Consider the following 21,927-nt stretch of genomic DNA (forward strand, 5'->3'; position numbering starts at 1 on the left):
GGAAACTAGGTTTGGATTCTGTCTCAAACTCTTGCCAACACTGAACCAGTTTCAGCTGCTGCCCCTACCTTTCCACCTGTCCTGGCTCAGCCCATCTGGTTGATTCTACCTCTGCCAGCACAAGCTCTGGACAAAGCTGGTGTTTGTACTATGTAAGTCACCAGAGGCATTTTAGAGATGTCTAACATGCCACTAAGCTGATTCTGAAACACCTTTGATAGGCTCCTGAGGCTTCTCTTCTTGGTTTTACTAAAAATACCATTCCTGTGATCTTACGGTAGCATCAACTGTTGCTAAGTTTCAAATCAATCAAATCAGCTTTACTCTTAAAAATAGAAGGGCAAATGCGACATAGAGAAAGGCCTTTTTACCTGTAAGCAAGTTCATAGTCAATTAATCTCCTGTCCTTCTCCTGTGAGTGACAAATAGTAAAGTAATGTGGTACAGGTGCAGATGGGCATTGACAGACTAAGTGAGGGTTACCGAAGCAGGAAACACTCGCTACTAAGAGTCTCCTCTGTCCGTAACTGCAAAGCACTGAGGGGAGGGGAAACAAAGACCTTCACCATTTCACCTTCACACTTTACTTCATAAAAGCTGTATTAGATGATTCTCCTAAACATTTCATACATACTCCTCCTATGTAAATCACTGGGAATTTGTGTACCATGTAGTGAAATCAATCATTTACTCAAGAAATTTCAATAGGAACCAAAGAATAAACATGGCATCTGTCATTATTGTTTAAAGTTTCAAATATTTATTATATAGCTATCCCTGTTCTGTAGCTAGGACCCCCCCATATCATAGCAAATTCTAAACTACACTTAAAAATAATACACTGCCCAATTCACATAATTTTGTGTCCATGTGAAAACATTTAACCATGAGCCATTTATTAAATTTTGAAAGAAAGTTACAGTTTCATCATGCAAATAACTGCTTTTTAATACAAAGTACAGGACAGAGGTGATTTGGAAAAGAATTTACTATTTGTTGCAGGACTACTTATTCATTGCCACTTTAATTTACTATACACAGTCTGTGAAGTATAGTTTTCAGTAGAATTTCTTCCAAGGGAAAAAACACAAAAGGAAGGTAGTTAGCCATGATCTATCTTGTATTTATTATTTTATTTGACATTTATTATGTAATCATGTTTTTCTAGTATTACTTTCTCTAGTCTGTTATGTCAATGACTTTAACATGAATTGGTTTAGAAGCATAATTCTAAAATATAAGATGTTTACATAATTATTCTCTATAATATAATCAATTTCCATATTTTTTCCAAAATGACAGTAAGTCTGATAAGTGAGAAAATCCATGCATAATGACATCTTAAATTTCTGTTTAAGCTATGATTTTTCCATACACATGGAAAACTTAAAATTATTCTCTCCCTGAATGTAATACTTCTTCTCTATTGTGGACTAACTGCATTACCACACAGAGGTTTTTAAGTTTCAATTCTTGGACCTCAGATATTAAACACAAATGTTTTTGTCCCCCTCTGCAGAATCAATGGTCACCCTACTTATTACCTTCATGTGCTTCTCTGCTATATAAGGCCACTGTCTCGTCAAGTGGGTGTCCTCACAATTCCCACAGTGTGACAGATGGATTTAAAAATCAACTTTTATTAGGAAGCCAAAGCAAAATACATAGATCTCCCTGAATCTTCTTTATAAAACTTTACTTAAGACACTGGATATGAAAAATACATATTGAATATATATAAGTACACACCTTTTCCAGAAAATGAAATAACTGAAATACTAAAGACAAGTTCTTGAATTCTGAGCCCTTCAGGTTAAATATGAGCAAAGACTGTTACCTACTGTTAGGTCATTTTCAGAACTAAAGCAGAAACTTGACAAATCTCATAATGTGAATAAGGAGAAGTAAAAGAAAACATTTTGATTTAGTGTTTTTCCATTGTTTTCTGATGCTTGTTTTTAACTTCTTTTTTTGCATTTTCTACTTACTGATCAACATCATCAGATCCATAAATATTTAATGATATAAATTTATTTTTTGGCAATAAGTTGCTTTAAAAATCTTTAAAAAATTAAAATAACCTATGAAAAATCACTTTCTTGTGAACTGTCAAGTAGGCATATTGAAAGAAATCAGAGGAAATACTAAAACATTTATTCCTATTTCAAAACCTATACCAGTCCTTACTATACATGACTTACATTTTAAAATATTAACAATACGTAAAAATACATGTTCTCTGTTATCTTTTGAACAGGATATCTACATTTAAAAATTGAGAACAACAATAAACAAGTGGCTTTTTTCAAATTCCCATAGAAAATTTCCAGAAAAAGATCATTTTCTAGACTAAGACTTTAATATATGCATAACAGCTTAAACTATAGAAGGTAAATTCATAACCCTTGAACAACAAATTTATTTTAAAAATCATAATCAAAACAAGATCTTAAAGCCCTAAACTATGGGGAAAACAATCCCTCATAAATAACAATTACACAAAAGTAGAAAGCAAAAATACAATTATATACTCTTTTTAGTAAAAAAAAAATGTTTCTATTAAAAATAAAATGTATTAAGAAAAATATGAACTAATCTAAAAAACCTAAAAAACAAAATGTAGAAGAAATCATATTCAGAAGAATTAGAGTATCAATTTACAAGAGGGTAAAGAGAAAAAGAAAAATCACAATTATATCTGGAAAAATTAAAATTAATAAATTATTAATGAAAATATACTGGTAGGTGCTGAAATTTATAATATATTAATGATACATGTCTCAATTTTATATACACACAAAAAGCATTCAAAGAAGTGGAAATAATTCAACATTGATAACTAGTGAAAAGGCTTTTTCCTCTTTCCTATACTTTCTTAGGATCTTACAAAAGAATTTTCCCCTTTTTATTATGAAAATAATTTTCCAAATATTTTTTTAAAAGGTATGGGCTCTCTCTCATGCAGCGAAGAAGTCCATGGAACAGGATAGAGGTGAGTATGGCTGCAGAGTCACGAATCAAGACCTCTAGAGACCAATCTGGAAGGAAGCCTGATTTTATTAAGTAGTTACCGTGTATACATACTCAGGCAGTAGCTAAGTAGATTATAGGCAGCCATCAATACAATTTCTGGCCAACTATCTTTGCAGCGACCAATTGAGGAGTGGGCCATGGAACAAGTGCTGGAACTGCAACATGTGACCTCACGCCCTGGGCTGTCACTACAGGGTAAGCAGTTTGCCACTCACAAGCCTAGCACAAGGAGAGTGGTTTGCCACTCAGGCACCCTTAGCGTATGCCATGTATGCAGACTTCTTGAACTTGTCTCCACAGGGGGGAATGGAAAAAATGGAGGAACTTTGATGGGGTAAAGGGGAGGAAGCTGTGGGGAAGGGGTATGGGGACTGGAAAGATGGTAGAATTACCCTAGGTACATGTTTGACTGCACATTTGGTGCAATGCTACATTGTGTACAACCAGAGAAGTGAAAAGTTGTGCTGCAATTGTGTGCAATGAATCAAAATGCATTTTGCTGTCATATATACCTAATTAAAATTAATTAATTAATTAAAAGAAAACACCCAATTTTAAAAGGAAAGCATAACCTCAAACAACTCAATATTAAGAAAACAAAATTTTAAAGATAAAAGGTCAGACATTTCTCAAAAAGGATATATACAAATTCTCGAAAAATGTCTGAAGAAATGCTTATCACTGATAATCTGAAAAATACAAATTAAAACTACAGTAAGATTTCACCTCAAACCTATTAGAATGTTATCAAGAAGATAGAATATAACTACTGCTGGTGAGAATGTGCAGTAAAGAAAACCTTTGCACAGTCTTGGTGGGAATGTAAATTGGTATGGCATTTGTGGAAAGCAACACTATGCAGATTGATTAAAAAATTAAAAATAGACTACCATGTGACCCAGCAATCCTGCTACTGGGTATATTCAAATAGTCATGTGGCACATAATGACATTTTGGTCAAAAATGAACTATATATATGAAGGTGGTACCATAAGACTATAATGGAGCTAAAAATTCCTATTGCCTAGTGACAACACAGGGCAATGCTTTACTTACATGTTTGTAGTGATGCTGGTATAAAGACACATACTGCACTGCCAGATGTATAAAGTATAGCATATTCAATTATATACAATATATAATATTTGATAATGATAATAAATAATGACATACTAGTTTTTACTGCGCTATTAGAGTGTATTCCTTCTACTTATAAAAACAAAAATTTTTAAGCTGATTGTAAAACAGTATACCATGTTATGCTGTCAGGAGTCTCATACATACATGTTTACTAAGTGCTATGATTGCATGGAGAGGTCAGGTCTAGTGACTGACCTTAACTATCTAATGTTCACACAATAATGAAATCACTCACGATGCATTTCTCAGGCTGTCTCTCAGTTGTTTTGCAAAGCATGACTGTATATCCAAAGGAAATGAAATGAAATTGGTATGTGGGAGAGATCTTCACCCCAATTCAGTGCAGTGTTAATCACAATAGCCAAGGTATGGAATCAAACTAAGTGTCCATCAATGGATGAATGGACAATGAAAATATTATATATATATATATATATATATATATATATATAGAGAGAGAGAGAGAGAGAGAGAGAGAGAGAGAGAGCGCTTTTAAAAAGACAGAAGTCCTGTCATTATGACAACATGATAAACCTGAAGGATATGATGCTAGCACAGAAAAGTAAATACCATATGATCTCACTTATGTGTGGAATCTAAAAACATCAAACTCTCAGAAGCAGAGAACAGAATGATGGTTACCAGGGCTGGAAGATGAGGGAATTGGAGTGATATTAGTCAAAGAATCCAAAATTTCAGTTAGAGAGGAGGAATAAGTTCTACTGTATAACATGGTAACTATAGTTAAAATATATTGTATTCTGAAAGATTGCTATGAGAGGTCTGGGGTTGTGGCTCAGTGATAAAGCACTTGCCTCACATGTGTGAGGCACTGGGTTCTATTCTCAGCACCACATATAAATGAATGAATAAAATAAAGTCCATCAACAATTAAAAAAATGCTAAGAGACCAGATTTAAGGATTCTCAACATAAGTATGTGAAAAAAGTAAAAATATCAAACCTAATAAATTATCTTTTCCTGAGTACAAATGTAGTATATATATTTATTAGTCTTCCTAAAGGAAAGGTTTTGTTTTGTTTTAGTTTATGGAAACATTGCTCTGTTCCTGTTGCCAAGAACCCCAGGAGAAAGGCCCCTTCCCAACAGAGAGCCAAACACAGCAATTCCATCTCTCCATGTGACATGGACTGAATGTTTGTGGATGCCCTAATCCCCCAATGCCATGTCATTTGGAGATGGGGCCTTTGGGATGTAATTAGGGTTAGATTGAGTTTTGGGATTGAGACCTTGAGATTTTAAAGAAAAAGATGTGTGTGTGGCGAGGGGTCCTCCATGAACACACAGGGGAGGAAGGCAATGAAAGGGGACTGTGAGAAGTCTGAGAAGCCTGGCTGTCAGCAAGTCAGAAGGACAGCCCTCACCAAGACCCAGATTTCTGGCACCTTGATCTTGGACTTTCAACCTCCTGAATTATAAAGAAATAAACATCTGTGTTCCGACCTCCAGGCCATGGTATTTTGTTACTGCAGTCCAAGTAAAGTGCTGTGGCACCACTCTGACAACAGTACCTGGTCTTGCTACCATTGGTAGAGGGGTTTGTGGTGGATTACTAGGAATGACTTTGCTCTCTGATCAATGAAAATGACATTGATAATTGAGAGTTGTTTTTCAAGCTAAATGCATCATAATTAGATTTTGTACAAGAATATAAAGATGATCTAGCATTAGAATGTCATCTATTAATAATTACTATATTGACATTAATAAATTGAAGAAGAAAAATCTTGTGATATCTTATGATCATCTCAACAGATGCAGAAATGGTTTTTGATAAAATTCAATATAATTGCAATTTAAAAAATCCTTAGCATATTAAGAACAGAAAAGATTGCTATTGTTTCCTAAAACATCCTATATTATAGTTTAATACAGTTCTAATCAAACTCCAAAAATTTTTTCATGAAATCTTACAGCCTATCCTAAAATCTCTACAGATGATTAGAGTCCAAGAATATCAAAGAGGATATAAAGAAATTGGGAGGATTCATGCTACCAGACATAAAATGTGTAAAGCTATAAAAATTACAACAGTTGTTCAGAAGTGGACAAATACACTGATGGGACAGAAAGAAATTCCCCAGTTACTAAGTGGATAGGAACTCCACACTTAAAGGATCAAATTGAAGTCTTGCCTTCCATCTTAAAAATAATTGGCATTTGAATAAGTATTATTGTACATGTGAATATTATAAGAATAAAGCATATAGATGAAAACTTAGAATAGCAGGATAAAGTATTTCTAAAGGTATGTAAAAAAGGGAAAGAACATTATAAATAAAAATAACTAAAATTAAATTTAAAATTTCTATGCATCAAAAAAATGCAAAATAATAGATAAAGGTGAGTCACAGATGGTGTATAGCCCATATCTGGAACATATCCACATCAAAAGTACCTGTAAACTTTTGTAAGTTGTAAACCTGTAAACCATAAGGCAAGAACAGACAACCCAATGGAGAAACAATAGGCAAGGCTATGAACAGGTACATTTCAGAGGAAATGAGGAAGGACCATGAAAAGGGATGAGGCTGGGACTCAGTGGCAGAGCATCTGCCTAGTATATGTGAGGCATTGGGATCCATCCTCATCACCACATGAAAATAACCAAATAAAATAAAGGCATTCTCTCCATTTACAACTACAAAAATTTTTTTTAAAAAAGAACCTATGGGAAAAAACCAATATACTAGTAATCAAGAGAAATGTAAAATTTAAATAAGATATTATTTTATACTTTTCAGGTTGCTCCAATTTTTAATTTGTTACCACCAAATTATGGTTTGAGAAACAAGGATTTAGGGAAGAAAGAATTCTTATTAGCCTTTGGTAACAATTCTTTGGAGAGAAATCTGATACATTCTATTAAAGTTGAAGTTACACCTTATTATTCAGCAATTCCATATCTGGTAAACTTTGGCCTACATGCACAGGGAACCACATGCAAGGATGTTGTGATTCTGCAATGTAAAAACCCAACATTTCTCAGAGAATTAATGAACATATTGCTTTCCAAAGACAATGGAATAGGATACAGCAGGTAAACCATTTTCTACAAGTGATTCCATTGTAATGAGACATCCATTTCTGAAGAATGATCATTCGGCAAAATGGTTGATAGAAATAACAGAGTGTAAGGGGAAAATAACCAAGCAAATAATGTCTAAGAAGCCCTAATAGTCCATGGAATTTTGTAACCAGAGTATTAATAATTCTAATAAAAATTAACTGTGAAGTTAAAATACTAAATTCCGACTATTAGAAATGAAGTACTGGAGTAAATACAGTAATCTACTTTTTGAAAAATGACAGAAGGGGAGAGAGAGATGGGGTTTGCCTCACATTAGGACTTGCAGGAACAAGTACACAAGCAGAACCAGAGAGAGGAATCCATGGTAAATGAGTGTTACACCTATCACTCTCTTTCACTTTATGTCATGCTGCATCCTCCTGTGTTAATATATTTTCATTCAGCTGCTGTTACTTTGTGATTCAAACTAATAACAAAATGAAGAAAAGCATATATGAACTTCCTTTTATACTGAAAACATTTCCCTGTTAATTAACACAACATGATTTAGGAGGCTATAACTAGGTGAAAAGGTAACCTGAAGAACAAATTCTAAATTTCAATCACCTGTCTGTCTATCTATCTATCATAAGGATGCAGGTATAGTCATTGTACATACTTGGAATGATATACACAAAACTCAGGATCCTACTTACCTCTGGGAATGGATGAATAGAGTAGGAATGAAATGACTTAGAAGGGCTCATTTATTTCTTTATTTTTACTTAAAAGTATATGATATTATTATAAAAAGTACTGTTTATTAAACCTAGATGGTAAAAGTATAGTTACTTACCATTTTCTATATTTGTACATTTACATTTTCAAAATGTGCATGTGATTAAAATAAAATACCTGAGATTTGAAGGAAACATTTGATTAAAAAGACAGTGAGATGGCTGGATATAAAATAAATATAAAAACGCTTGTTAGAAAAACATATATGTATATATAAACATAGAGTGATAAACTATATTACCATGAAATACTATTATGGTTGGTTTCTCAAGGTGATTTATAGGATAATTTTTGTCTCAAAATGAAGTTCAGCTTCACATACTACTAAAAGGTCAAATGTAAGATTAAATAGTTAAAAGTTAGAATTTAAAATGATAATTTTGGGTGTGCATTAACAGGAAGAATTACCTTAAACATATTACCAAGTTATAATAATTAAAATTGCATGACATTGGTTAAAAATTCTCAAATACTCCTGAGCATTTTGTAGAATTATGACACAAAAAGAATATGCGAAGCATATAGAACATTGCTTAATAAATGTCTTTGGAAAAATTAAAAGGTTATCTGAAAAATGGTTTTTTGAGACCTTCTCATCATACTATGTGCCCACATATTTTCAATCCTTAACTAAATACTAATTAAATCAATCCCAGAACAATAGAAAAAATTAAATATAAATCCTTCAGGATGGGCCCAGGACTCAGTGATTTTTTTTTTTTTTTTTTTTTTTTTTTTTTTTTTTTTTGGTAGTGGGGATTGAACTCAGGGGCACTTGACTACTAAGCCACATCCCCAGCCCTATTTTGTATTTTATTTAGAGACAGGGTCTCACTGAGTTGCTTAGCGCCTCGCTGTTGCTGAGGCTGGCTTTGAACTTGCCATCCTCCTGCCTCTGCCTACAGAGTCAGAGAGTCACAGGGATTATAGACATGAGCCACAGTCTCCAACAAGCTCCCTGGTTTTTAAGCTCCCCAGTTGATTCCAATTTGCAATCTGAAAACCAGAACCTTAGATGGTCCAAACCCATGAATGATTTCAGAGGTGCTTAGATCCTGACTCCCCACACTGGGAAGGAAGGCAGGTGGGCAGGAGGCAGGGTCTAGGTCTGTGGGCCACAGGAGGGAGGACAGGCACATTAAAGCACTGCAGGTGGGAGTACAAACGATTGTTATTGGAGTCTAAAAATTCTTAAGATCTCTTACCCAGTGATTATACTTCAGAAATTATATTTCATGGAAATGCCCCAAAATGTAGAAAAATCTTTTCTATATAAAATATTCAACAGTGTGCATAATCACAAAAAACTGAGAACAGCTTGAGTGAAAGACTAAGTAAATCATGGCATATTCAGAATATAGTTTTAGTCTTTCAAATGCTGACTTTGCAGTAACATGTAAAATATTAGCATTTTAGAGGAAATCTATAAAATTTCATATAAAGTATAATAATTATGCACAGCAATACAAATATATATTCTCCACTAAGTAGGTATATACTTTATAAATATTCTATAAAAATACACAATTTACACAATTTATGTACACAATGTTAAACATGTATATAATGAATAGAATTCACAACATAATTATTTTTGGCAAAGAAGGTGGAAAACAAAGACTGAGAACCTAATGACTGGAGCCTGGTCTCTGTGTCTCACCTTTTGCATACTCCCTAACTCCTCCCCTAAGTCCTCATGACCTGTCACATTATCCAAAAAAGATTGGCCCTCCAGAAGACCTTCCCAGACCTGGACCCTTTCAGGCCATGCAGCTCTGTGCTCTCATAACATCACACATTTCCTAGAGAGGAAATGTAACTTAGGACCCAGCAATTCCACTCCCAGATGTATATCTCCACTAATTTTCTTAAATGGCAGTCATCTTGCTCCTATTATAAAGTGATCTGAGAACCAGAGCTAAAAAATACACAATCTACACACTCCTGTAAGTTTTATGAATTCTATTTCGGAATTAAACTGGACCCCAAAAGCCCACATATGTGAATTACATCAATTTAATCTCATGCAAAATCCTATTCTCCAAGATACATTTTAATATTATGTACATGGCCCCCACTGAAATCTTTTATGGATGAAATCTGTAAGTATATTTCTTGTAAGGAGTAAAATGTAGGTATGGTATATTACATGTATTTAAAATGCTACATGATCAATTTCTCTGAGAATTCAGAGTAGAAAAAGTTTCAATTCCCTATAAGGAAGGCTAGACTTCTTCTTTTGTGATAATGAGAACTGTATAATGTTCCCCTTTCAGCATCAGATGCCAAGAAGCTCAGCATTAAATTTGAACATCGATCAATAAATATGCTGACCCTTATGAATGGCAAAATTGATTCTATTCTTTGGCCCAGGCTTTCTGCTTTAACTATATTTTATTTAATTATTTCACAATTATTTGTTCTATTTTGTTTCTGATCATTCCAATTTATTTTCAAAGTCTTGTGTTTTAATCTATATGTACTTCATTGTGAGTCAATTTAAATTGATTGAGGGACATATTTTAAAGAAATGCACAAATACATTTGGGATAATGACTTTCCCCCTACAGAGTGTACACTTGAAAAAGAGAGGAGATGAAAGTCACCATAGGGAATGGAGAGGCAACTCAGAGTGGGAAACTGTACTTGCAATAAGGTATTTGCCAAATGCTTCATACCATTCAGAATAAAATATGAAAAAAGGACCAGGAACCCATAAGCAAAACAAGCCAAGAGAAAAAAAATGGCCCCAAAACTTGAAAAGACACTTCACGAAAGAGCATATTCAAATGACCAGCAGATATATGAAAGTTTTTACTTCATTAGTTTCAAGAAAAATCAATAATAAATCCACAGGAGATAATATTATATACCCACTAGAATACCTAAAGGCAAAATAAAGAAAATGCCAAGCAAGAGAGAGCAAGTAGCACTATCACAGAATTGGCAAAAGGTTAAATTTTAAAAATCAATTGGAGAAACAATTTTGATATATGTGCTAATGTCCAACATATGCATAACTTAGGACCCAGCAATTCTACTCCCAGGTGTATATCCTTGAACATTCATATATATGTTATCCAAGAACATAGAAGGAAATTTTCCTAGGAACACTATTTGTAACAGTTCTAAATTGGAAATCACACAAATACGCATTAAGAGAGGAATAAATAAAGAAATTGTGGTATATTCACACAAAAAATAAGTTTTCAGAATAAACATGAAGGATTTAGTTACAACTGCAATCATATGCAACAATGTGCACAAATCTCACAAACACAATTTTGGTGAAAGAAACCAGACACTAAAAGGTTACATACTTGAGGATTCCATATGTGTAAGTAAAACATAGGACAAGGTAATGGTGGGAAGGAGATAGGATGAAGTCAACTTGGGGGTATTTGAGCATCAACTAGAAAGGGGATAACACAATTTTGTAGAGTGGATGACACTTCTCCATGTGTCAACTGGTGACCACAGTGTTTGGTTTAACATTCATATTAACATGCCCTTTCCTCATGCATATTGTACATTAATTAGCATCTAAAAAATTCTACAGATGACTGAGTTTTAAAAAATTTAGAAATCTAGGTTCTTTTCCTTGCTCTTTCATTTATCTGAGAGCTATATGTGCTAATAAAACGTTTAGTAGAAAAAGTAGTCTTCCTTGCTTTTTCATAGGATTGGTTGGAAAGTACAAATGGAAGAGAGATGACTAAGCCCTAGCATATATTAAGGAATTAATATATAATACTAATTTATTTCTATTATGGCTAATTTAAAGTCGATTTCTTAAGTATAGAATATTCATTCACTACTTCATTTGACAAAAAAAAAAAAAAAAGCATACACTATGTGCCAGGATTATTTCCTGAGCTGGGGTGCAGCAGCTAGCAAAAGAGCAGAATTCCAGTCTATGAGAAGCTGACTCTTCAATGGAGGAAAACACAGGTTCAATCAAATTAACATGGTGGGGGGAATGTAAACTGTAAGATTAAAGGAAGACAGGAGTGATGGAGCAGGCCCGGGGGAGCGTGTGGGGCTGCGATGTTAAACAGAGCGCAGGGAAGCCCTCACGGAGCAGCACAGCTTTGAAGAAAAGTCTGAAGCAGCAAGAGGTGGTGACATGTGTTTCAGGAAAAGGGAACTGGAAGGGCAAAGACAGAAAGCCTTGTAACCAGGGCATTAAGGAGCAACCAGGAAGCCACCGTTAATAGCATCGGACAAGTGAGGGAGAAATGTCTAATACACATAAAAAAGCAGAGGGGGCCAGATCACACAGGGCTTTCAAGGAGTGTAAGAAATTTAGGTTTTATTCTGAGTGAAATAAGTCAACTGAGGATTTTATAGATGAGGATTGTCATGATTTGGCTGAGTTCTAAAGGGACTTGCTGGTCTCAAATTGGCATCATTTTTTAAAAAAAATTTCTAACTAAAGACAAAAATCAATTATAACAACAAGAAGGCGGGGGAGAATGAGATATGAAAAAGGGTAGAATTGCTTTTCTTCATTCAACAAACATTTATTGAGTACACTGTTTGATTCTGGTTAAAATTTGAAAAATGAGAGTTAGATGTAGCTTCCTGTCCTCACAGGGAATTTACATGAAGGGATAAAACATGAACAGAAATAGCCATAACACAAAATAGAAAAGAATAAATGAAGGATAACTTTCTGTCTTGGGTGATAGGGAGGAAGAATTAGGAAGTCTTCCTAGAGAAGCTGTCATTTTGCTGGACACAAGCTACACCTCTTGGCAACACGTTCTGTCTCTTACTGACTGCTAAACTACTAGCACTGGAACAGTATTGAGCACTGGGTCAGTGGTTACAGATTTCGGTTCCCTAGTGATAGAATGAGTTTTTATATGAAGACATGCAGAGAGAAGGGCATTCAAGCAGAGGGCACAATGTAAGCAAAGTCACAAACATGAAGGACTCTAGTTTATTTCCTAGGCTGAGATTGGTGAATTAAATAATGGATAATCGGAGATGAAATTGAACTCAGAATAGGACTGGATCATAGAATGCTTTGCTGGTCCTGTGACAGTATCATTGTTTTGTTTTCTATAAGAATTGGGGACCTCTAAAACTTTGAGTAGTGACATGAGCAGAACTCTGTACTGGAAAGATTGGTGACATAGTACTGATAATCAACTGGTGGGGGGAGGCTGGAGACCAGTTTGAATGAAAGCACACAAACCCAGACAAAAGATGATTAGGGACCCTGTCAGGTTGCTGCTACTCAGGCTATTTATTTTTCCTGTAATTATTTGTCTCTATCTTTTTCTTCACTAATGGCATAGCATAGCACTGGTGACAGAAACTTCTCATTATCCCCCAATGTCCTTCTTCATTTGCTACAGTAATAACACTTCAAGTCTGAGCTTAACACAGAGTTATCAGCCAGAAACTAATTTCCTAACCTCTCTTACAAACAGCTGTGGCCAGAAGACTAGGTTTTGGCAATGGATTTAAGGAGAAGTGATATAGCCAACTTCTGCAACATGCCCTCATAATGAAGCTGCTTCTCTCCAGTTTTTTCCTGGCTCATTCTTGCAGTTTACTGTTTTGCTCTCCTTCTGCCTAAAAATAGGGTTTTCTCAACCCTCTTCCTAATGAGACATGAATGGGGGCCTAGGAGATGCTTCAAAGATCAATCTTGGCTTTTTCCAAAAGGTAAAATATAGGGATATAGGACATAGAGACTGGGAGTATACTTCAGTGGAAGAGCACGCATGAAGCCCTGGATACAATCCAATTGAACATCATTCTCTGTTTTTTTAATATGTAACTTTGGCTCAGATATCATCCTACAGGATACAAAGCAGGGTATTATTTAGTTTCCATGCCCATGGACCAACCTCACAGGAACAAATAATCCAACCTTCTGGATTACCTACATTTTAAATTTACATGTGAGAGAAACAACTTCTATTTTGTTAAGGTATTAGTATTTCATCTCTGGGAAAATAAACTATGAAATCATTAAATTATGAATCTCCTTTTACTCTTTATAGGTATACAATATAACAATAGGAATTTGAATATCATTCTCTGATTGCCGGGATTTCATAATTGTTTATTTTCATATAGAATGAAAGAAATTATGGAGATAAAATAACTACAATTGTCATTGAAATCTTAAAAACTTGCTGCTTATGTTCATTATTATTTTGTCAATAATTTTGAGTTCTCACACTCAGATTATGACTGTTTAAATAAGGGTCTTTGCTTGAACCCATCTGATCATATTTGTTCATGACCAAGTCTGTGCACTCATGTTCCCACAGCACTCACAGAGACATCTCAAGTCTGCATTCCCCTTAAGGAATAGTCCTACAGGTTCTGCAAGAAAGAGCATTGAAATGGTGGCTTATCTGATCAATTAGGGTCTGACAGAGGGAACTGAAGGTAAGCTCTAATGCAGGAAAAATGGTTGCGGGTATTGACTTTTGGAATGTGGGGTTTCAATTAAGAAAAACTGGAAATTGGCAAATAAATTCTGAATAAAAATACACCTTTAGCAAGAGAGAAACACTTTAACTTATAATGCTGGAAAGTTTACACTATTAAAAACAAAAATGGTGAAATATAAATATTGGGTGAGAAAAAGAAACATTTCCTCTACTACTGTGCAGGTTTTTTTTAATGAAAAGTATTGTCTTTCTTTTATCAAGACTTTAATTGTTGTTTTAGTAGGTCTACCTTAGAGCACTAAGGACAGAGGTTTTGTTTTGCCCATTCTAAATCCCTAGATCTATTATGAGAAAGTGGTGGGAAACAGAGAGTTGTTGACTGAGTGACAAATGTTTGATTCTTAGAATTATTACTGATGTTAAACTAAGTTAAAATATTACATGCTGTTTTGGGGATTCCAATAGAAAAACAGGTTTTGTCATTAAGAGATTTTCCTTAAAAATATGAAAAGATAAAGTAGTTTACCTCAAGTTAACCATTATTTAAAAGTCTGTTTCATAATCTTTCTTTTTTTAGTCTTGTAGGCATATTTATTATGTTTGGAAACAGTGACGTACCTACTTTTGCAAAACTATGACCTCAAGTATAAGGCCATGTTAAAGAATTGACATGAGATAAGAATGAAACAAAGTATGACATTTAAAATGAATTTGGGATGTTAAAATATAACTGAAACCCACCAAAATTATAATCATAAGTATTGTGTAAAAGGAAAAACTGAATGATTAACTTGAATACAAATGATATTTTGTAGGCTGACAAATGTCTTCTTGATTCCCATGACATTTCATTCAAATGAAAATCTATGAGAAAGGGCTCCAATTATCACAGGAATTTTTAGTTTATTTTCAAGTATTTTAACTACTGCATATCAACTGACACCCAACCCAAAACTGAGAATACCATTTTGTGGAGCAACATTGTAATATGACCTAAAAGTCTACAGGTAATCTGTTTCATTCATAAATTTTAAGGATGCAGTTTAGTAATGAAATAATATTATGTCTGCAGCATGTAAGTAAAACAAATAGTGTGAAGCTGGAAAACAACCCTACTCATTTAACAAAATGAATTGCCATACAATAAGTCAGATCCTCCCAGGGTGTAAATTACACAAATCTAAAAGCTGCCTTTATTATTTAATGTCTCATTCCCAGACAGGTGCTAACTCAGTAGAAAGTCTGGTTTAGCATATCAAATTCAAAGCTATTAAACAAATAGGAAGGTTTTAAAAATTATCATTCATGGAGTTAAACCATTTGTGTGCATTTAATGTATTTTCCCCTAATGGTATTGAGCATACTTTATTTTTATTGCCACAAATAATAGAAATGAAATATGAATCGTATTAAAGGCCGAGATACTTGAACAAAAGCTTGAATTGTTTAAAAAGCATTTAAAAGGCCTATCAGGATATAGGTTTCATATTAAGTTGCCTTTCAGTACTGTAACTGGCTGATACCATTTTGTAAGAATGATGTTAGAGCAAATTCTACTATATTCTACAATGTCCGAGGTGGGATAAATGTGTATTATTGTAGATTATTTAACTATGTACAATATTATGTTCCCAGCTGTGTAAGAGCACATGTTAAGTTTTGCAAGAGTTTATGTTTCCTAAGAACTCGCCTTCTATCAGGCCCTTTGCTAAGTAGGGCTAGTTGAGACTTCGTTAAGGTAAGGGTTCTTTCTCTGTGTAAATACTTAAGAGTAATTTGGGGTGGTCTAGAAGCCACAGGTTACCAGGAAGATGCTTGTAAATGGGCACGGTCCCTCAGCTGCCCAAGAGGCTTCCTAACCACCTAGCCGGACCTCCACACACTGGTGGGCACTGAAGAACTGGCATTTTTGGCAGCCTACCCAGGACATGGGCTGGGAATCCACTGGAGGGCCAGCCAACCTCTACAACGTCGCGTCCCCTGCCAGGGAGCGAGTGCGTTCAATTGAGGAAGATCACTTACGACTGAGTTTTTCATCATGGCTTTGACTGTGAAGCCCTCAGAAACCAGGGAGTGAGGCTGGTGCACCGGGAGCGGCTGTTGTGCCAGCAGCTTGGTCCTCTTCGGCATCTTGTCTGGGCATTTGTTTAAGCTCAGGGTCTCTTTTTCTGCCACCATCTTCCTAGAAAATGTCTTGTTCTCATAAAAAAAAGTGTAGTAAAAGAATCAGAGGGTTTTACGGATGTGAGCGGGAGGTCGGGGAAAAAACGTAAAAGGCGCGTTACTGGTAGAAATTCAGCCTCTCGAGGTGCCAGGTCGATCCAGGTGTTTGGCAGCACCTAGGTGAAGGGAGTTTGAGGGAGGGGAGGGGCAGGAAGAGGGCAGGACCGCGGCTAGTGCTGCAACAAGCTTCCAAAGGTTAGCCTCCCGGTTGCTAAGCGACTCGTCAACACTACGAGCCCGGAGCCGCGCCCCTCGGTGACGTACGTTTCCTGGGCCTGAAGGCGGAAAGGGTGGTGGCGTGAGGCGGAGCCACGCGACCAAACTACGACTCCCAGCAGGCGCCGGGCCGCGGGCCGCCTGCGCGTGCGCACTGGGCGCCGGGCGCGGGGGCGGGGAGGCCTGGAGGACTTAAGCTGAGGGAGAGCCGCTGGTGGGAGGCGCGGGCGACGCCGGTGCGCGTGAGGCCCCCGGCTTGCCCGGCAGCCGCCACCTGCCCAGTGACCATGATAGGTACGTGGGTGCCTGCCAGGTACAGCCTCTCTGCGCCGACCCGCGCCCAGGCCGACCCGGAAACCTCGGGTGCCGGCCGGGGCCACCTGTCAGTGACAGGGCGCAAGTGTCGCGCCACCCTCCGCCCGCGCCGCCGGGCCGCTCCAGGGCCGATCTGGGCCAGCCTCGCTGGCCTGGTGGGATGTCCAGGAGCATAAGTGTGTGTGCAGTCCCCGCCCCGCCGTGGCTCGACAGGGTTCCCAGGAAGACCACTTGCCAGGGAAGAGGTGCGCGCAGCCGCGCCCCCTGGGCTCCCGCAGCCCTGCACCGAGGGCCGCCCCAAGTCGGTTCCCACTCCCACCTCCTGCCCTCGCGTTCCTTAAGGAGGCCTGGCGGCTGTCTGTCAGCTTAGGACAGATAGGGACCCACTGTCTTTACTTTAAGGAAAAACTTAAGCATTAGACTGGGCATGATGGCTGGGTTCAAAAGAAATCCCTCCAGGTGGATTTAAATATCTTGCTCCCTGGGATCCTCCTTTTACATCTCTTCTTGAAGATATGAAATGTAAGAAATAATTGAGAGCAAAGATGAAATCTTTTGCACCTAGGTGCATTTTGCGTGTCAAACTTTGGAGGTAGGTGTAGAGAGTTATAAACCCTGCGAAGTCTAAGATCAGCAAAGGTCTTCCCTTCCAGGGTTGTTAAGCCAAAAGTTACTTTAGGAGCTATCCTCAAAAATTAGTGGAAATGGTGGTATGTGTAGAAAACAGCTGTGTGGGGAGTTCATTATTGCAGAGAGTTGCTCCAGATTATTTATTGTAAGTTTGGGGATCTTGCTTGCCTTTGATTGCAACATGCATTTTTGATATCAGGTGTTGTCGTTGTCTGTCCAGAAGAAAGATGAGGAGAGGTGGATGTTTATGCACAGAAAACCCTTTTTACATGTTTTTATTTTTGGAAGTAAGGCTCAAATATTAAACATTATACACATTTTTGGGAGAGTCATGCCAGTTAACTAACATGACCATTGAAGTTAATGGTAAAAAGCCTACGGGTGTTGTCCATTTTTTCTTACTTTTCTAGTATGGTGTAACTTTTGGTGAATGACTTGAAATTAAATTATCAAATTAAGAAAAAAATATACACTTTTATGAGTCATTTATTGAGCCTTTTATGTGACATTTACATGAGATTCACTCATAAGCACTAATATGAACTAAATCAGGGAACCAAGTAGAGGAATAAAATTCATGCTGGCAGTTTTTTACAGCAAAATGATAGTCTCTACCTTACTTTGAAGACAATTCCACACATTTTATTTTAAATCTCTCTTAATCTAGTGCATGCATGATATTAAGAGAAGCACATTTACTGTAAGGCTATATAAAGAGGAATTAAGATATAGAAATCATCATTTAATTATAAATTATTATCTAATAGATTATTTTAGTAACAACTTTATTAGGATGAAATACACTTAGGCTGTTTTGTTTAGTTTTATCCAGAATTTTTCCAAGATGGAAGAAGTATGCTATTTAGATTGAATGATTAGGCAAATTTATTACTGCTAAAAACATGGGAAATTTAAGGTAAGTTTTAAAAAATGTTCTTTCTCTTACTCCAGCTATTGTTTTATATATTGCCTATAAGTATGTTTTACAACATAAATGATTAAATCTTCACCCCTCCCAAGAACAGTACATTCCATATAAAAAGCATGTGGACAATGTGCAGCAGATTATCTTATTCAGCTAGTGACATTGCTTCATTCTCTTGGTGGTCACACTTCAATAAAAATCTGAACTGCTAGTTTTGGACTTGGGTGTGTTGTATAGATAAATAAAAGTGAAAGTAAATGAAAGGAAACCCTAGAGTGATGCATTTTATCTTTGTAACTAAACTTCTGGGCCAGGAAAGAAAGGCATGGAGGTCTTTACCCAGTGATCAGCTGAAGATCAAAATACACATGAATATTTATCTAAGGTTGTTTTTTTCTGTTAAGTGAAGGAGTGCTACTCAGAGCAGTGCCTTTCATGTACTCCCTGAGTCCTACACTCTCCTTGATGCAAATTGTACTCTCCATTTAAATCCCATCTCTTCTGAGGAAAATCATGAAGATTTCCTTTTCCCCTGGAAAAGGAAAGGAGCCAACTGTTACCTCACTACCAATAAAATTACCTTCTGAAAGCTGAGGATTCCCTTCCCGGCATTGAGACTGTTTCAAAGGTACTTAGATTTCCCACTCAGAATATGATTGACATGTTAAATGCCCTGACCCAGACAGCTACAGAAACATAATTAATTGAAGTCAATGAAAAATTGTGCCTTTGTGAGAGGTGTAGAGGAGTTCAAGATAATATAAAGCGGAATAGAAAAGCTTAAGAAAATTCAATGTAGAAAAATGTAATTTTGACTGCTCTATTAAAATTATACTTCACCTTTTGAAAAATGAACAATTATTTGTGTTTAAAATTGAATTTTAGTGGTGGTACTTGTGAAATATTTAAATTTCCTATAGATTTTGTATTTTGGTAGAATTAGATATTAAAATTTACAGATATACATATGATAATATTGCCAGTATTGAGAATTTAATGTCTTTTAAAAGATTCTTGACTAATAAAACCAAAAAATAATTAAAATGTAGTCTTCTCTATACCTTGTTTAACATAACTTTTCTTTGAGAACTTTCGTATCTGCATGTACAGAGCCACTTCCCTGTAATTCTGCCTTGCCTTCTATTCTGGGGGATACTCTAATCATGCAGTATTCCCTAGTGGTGAGCATTCAGTAGGCTTAGTGCCTTCTAATGTACAAGCTGAATGCTGTCCTTGATGGCTGGACCCTCCTGACACATTGATGAGTGCCCCTTTCCCCTGGTATGCCACAAAGTATTTTTATTATTGCCTTTTTGCTAGATCAACAGCAGTGTACCTTAATATTAAAATAAGTTTATGAAGAAAAAAAGCCTTCACTTCTCATTTTATAATGCTTTAGTTTCACAAAAGCAGATTCAAGAATGGAGTGCCTACTGTATGCTTTAGGTGGCAGAGATGTAAGAGTGAACAGACAAAGGAACCTTGCCATCAGGAACTTACAGTCTAATGCTACTCTTGGCTCCCAGATCTACATATTTTTAAAAAAGTTTGTATGCAGTAAATTTTAAAGTCTTGGAATTTATATTGCTAGTTGACTTAGTGTGTATTGCTACTTGCCCTGCCATTTGAATAACTTTAGATGAAAGCAACTCTGCATCTAAGTACTCAAACTCCTATTTATTATGAGGTGCATCTGTGTCACAAAAGAGATTAAATAGATTCTGCTAAACTTTTGCATAGAGGATTTCGTGTAATTATACAAAGTTCTCTTTTGGGTCCAACGGCTGTAAAAGGACCTTATGCCCTTTACAGTTTTGGCTCTATTTCAGGGATTTTTTTTTTGAAGTCTGTATTTTTTTTTAAAAAACCTCATAGCTTCATTGCTTGAAAATGATACAATGAAAGTACTTTGTATTAAGATATGCAAATCCATTCCTACCTCCAAAGCTTCTTTGAAAAATTCGAAAAGAAAGAAAAGAGAAAGAAAGGAAGAGAAAGTTCTCCTTCAAATGCTTCATATTCATGAAAGCAGTTTTAATGCAAAATACTTTACTCTGTTAGCTTTCACATCTTTGATCAATGAAAATTGTTTCTTACCTGCTGTTTCTTCAGCCTTTAATTATAGCCCAGTGCTTATTCAATGTTTCTGTTTTAATTTGCATTTAATGAGCTCATTTTAAATGTTTCTTTGTAGTAATCTGAATGGTTTTTTCTCTTAAATTTTGTAATACTAAAGAAAGAGACTTGGCTGACAGTTGGTTGATTTCGGTTTCAGCTCACCCCCATAGCTTATTTACTTCATCCTCTAGGAGACAATCTTGGTTACAAGGAATTGCAGTAATAGGACTGTTTCCCCCAAGACTCTATTTCTTAACTATTTAGGACTTGTACCAGGTTAACTCAGGTACCTGTTTTTCACTAAATAGAAGGCTCTCTTCCTCAGAATAGTAGGTATTTCAATTCACAATAATGATTTCAGTGTCAAATTTTGAATGTACTGTATTAAGTGGTGCTGGGTGGAGTGGATCCAGGTGTAGTGTATGAGTATATATTGCCTGTAGGGAAGGGAAACAAATGTGAGACCATTTCTCCCATGAATTTGTTGATAAGACATGTATTTTTGTTATGGATCTTCTCCCTCATATGAAGAGTGCAGTAAGATGTATATACTGTCAACACCCCCCCCCCCGCCCCACACGTACTGCAACAACACAACCTGATATTTCTTGCCTCGTCTCTTTTGCTCATGTAATTTTCTCAGATTAGAAAGCCCTTATTGGTTGTACATCTGGAAAATACTGTTCATCCTTTCAAGATCCATTTCAAATGACACCAACTTTATATATAGTTTTTCTTAAGTTTTCTACTTGGTTTCACCTCTCACCCATTTCCCAATCTGAAGCAATTAGCTCCTCCTTTAGAATCAGCCAAGATTTTGCAACTCCTATTTGTCAGTTCCTTGCTCATAACCCAGATGACACGCAGAAAAAGGAAGACTTGCAGACCTAAATGGCAGTATCATGAAAGAAGCATGGAGGATGCAACTAATGGAGCCTGCCAGATCCACCCGTCTCCCAGGGGAGCCAATTGAGTTGTCCTGGAGGACAATGTGAATTAACTAGGTGAAGGTGTCCTTCTAGAAGGAGAGAAGGACATAGAGGTCTGAAGGGAAAGTGAGTAGAGTGAAGGGTACCTGG

The 21,927-nt window shown here is 36.2% G+C and overlaps 2 protein-coding genes across 8 annotated transcripts in view; one reads left to right on the forward strand and one right to left on the reverse strand.

The window, feature by feature from the left end:
- Pacrg (parkin coregulated) overlaps nucleotides 1–16,904 on the reverse strand; it is a 458,518-nt gene extending 441,614 nt beyond the window's left edge. Inside the window, exon 1 of the mRNA XM_005321430.5 lies at nucleotides 16,444–16,904. Within this exon, the coding sequence (XP_005321487.1) occupies nucleotides 16,444–16,599 (156 nt within the window). The 5' untranslated portion in view covers nucleotides 16,600–16,904. The remainder of the gene's footprint in view (nucleotides 1–16,443) is intronic.
- A 58-nt stretch (nucleotides 16,905–16,962) lies between these two features.
- Prkn (parkin RBR E3 ubiquitin protein ligase) overlaps nucleotides 16,963–21,927 on the forward strand; it is a 1,217,693-nt gene continuing 1,212,728 nt past the window's right edge. For all 7 annotated transcript variants that reach the window (XM_078018778.1, XM_078018779.1, XM_078018774.1 and 4 more), the window contains exon 1: nucleotides 16,963–17,154. In XM_078018778.1, the coding sequence (XP_077874904.1) occupies nucleotides 17,148–17,154 (7 nt within the window). In that variant the 5' untranslated portion in view covers nucleotides 16,963–17,147. The remainder of the gene's footprint in view (nucleotides 17,155–21,927) is intronic.

Source organism: Ictidomys tridecemlineatus, chromosome 8 (genome assembly GCF_052094955.1).
Source record: "Ictidomys tridecemlineatus isolate mIctTri1 chromosome 8, mIctTri1.hap1, whole genome shotgun sequence".
NCBI classification, from domain to species: Eukaryota; Metazoa; Chordata; class Mammalia; order Rodentia; family Sciuridae; genus Ictidomys; species Ictidomys tridecemlineatus.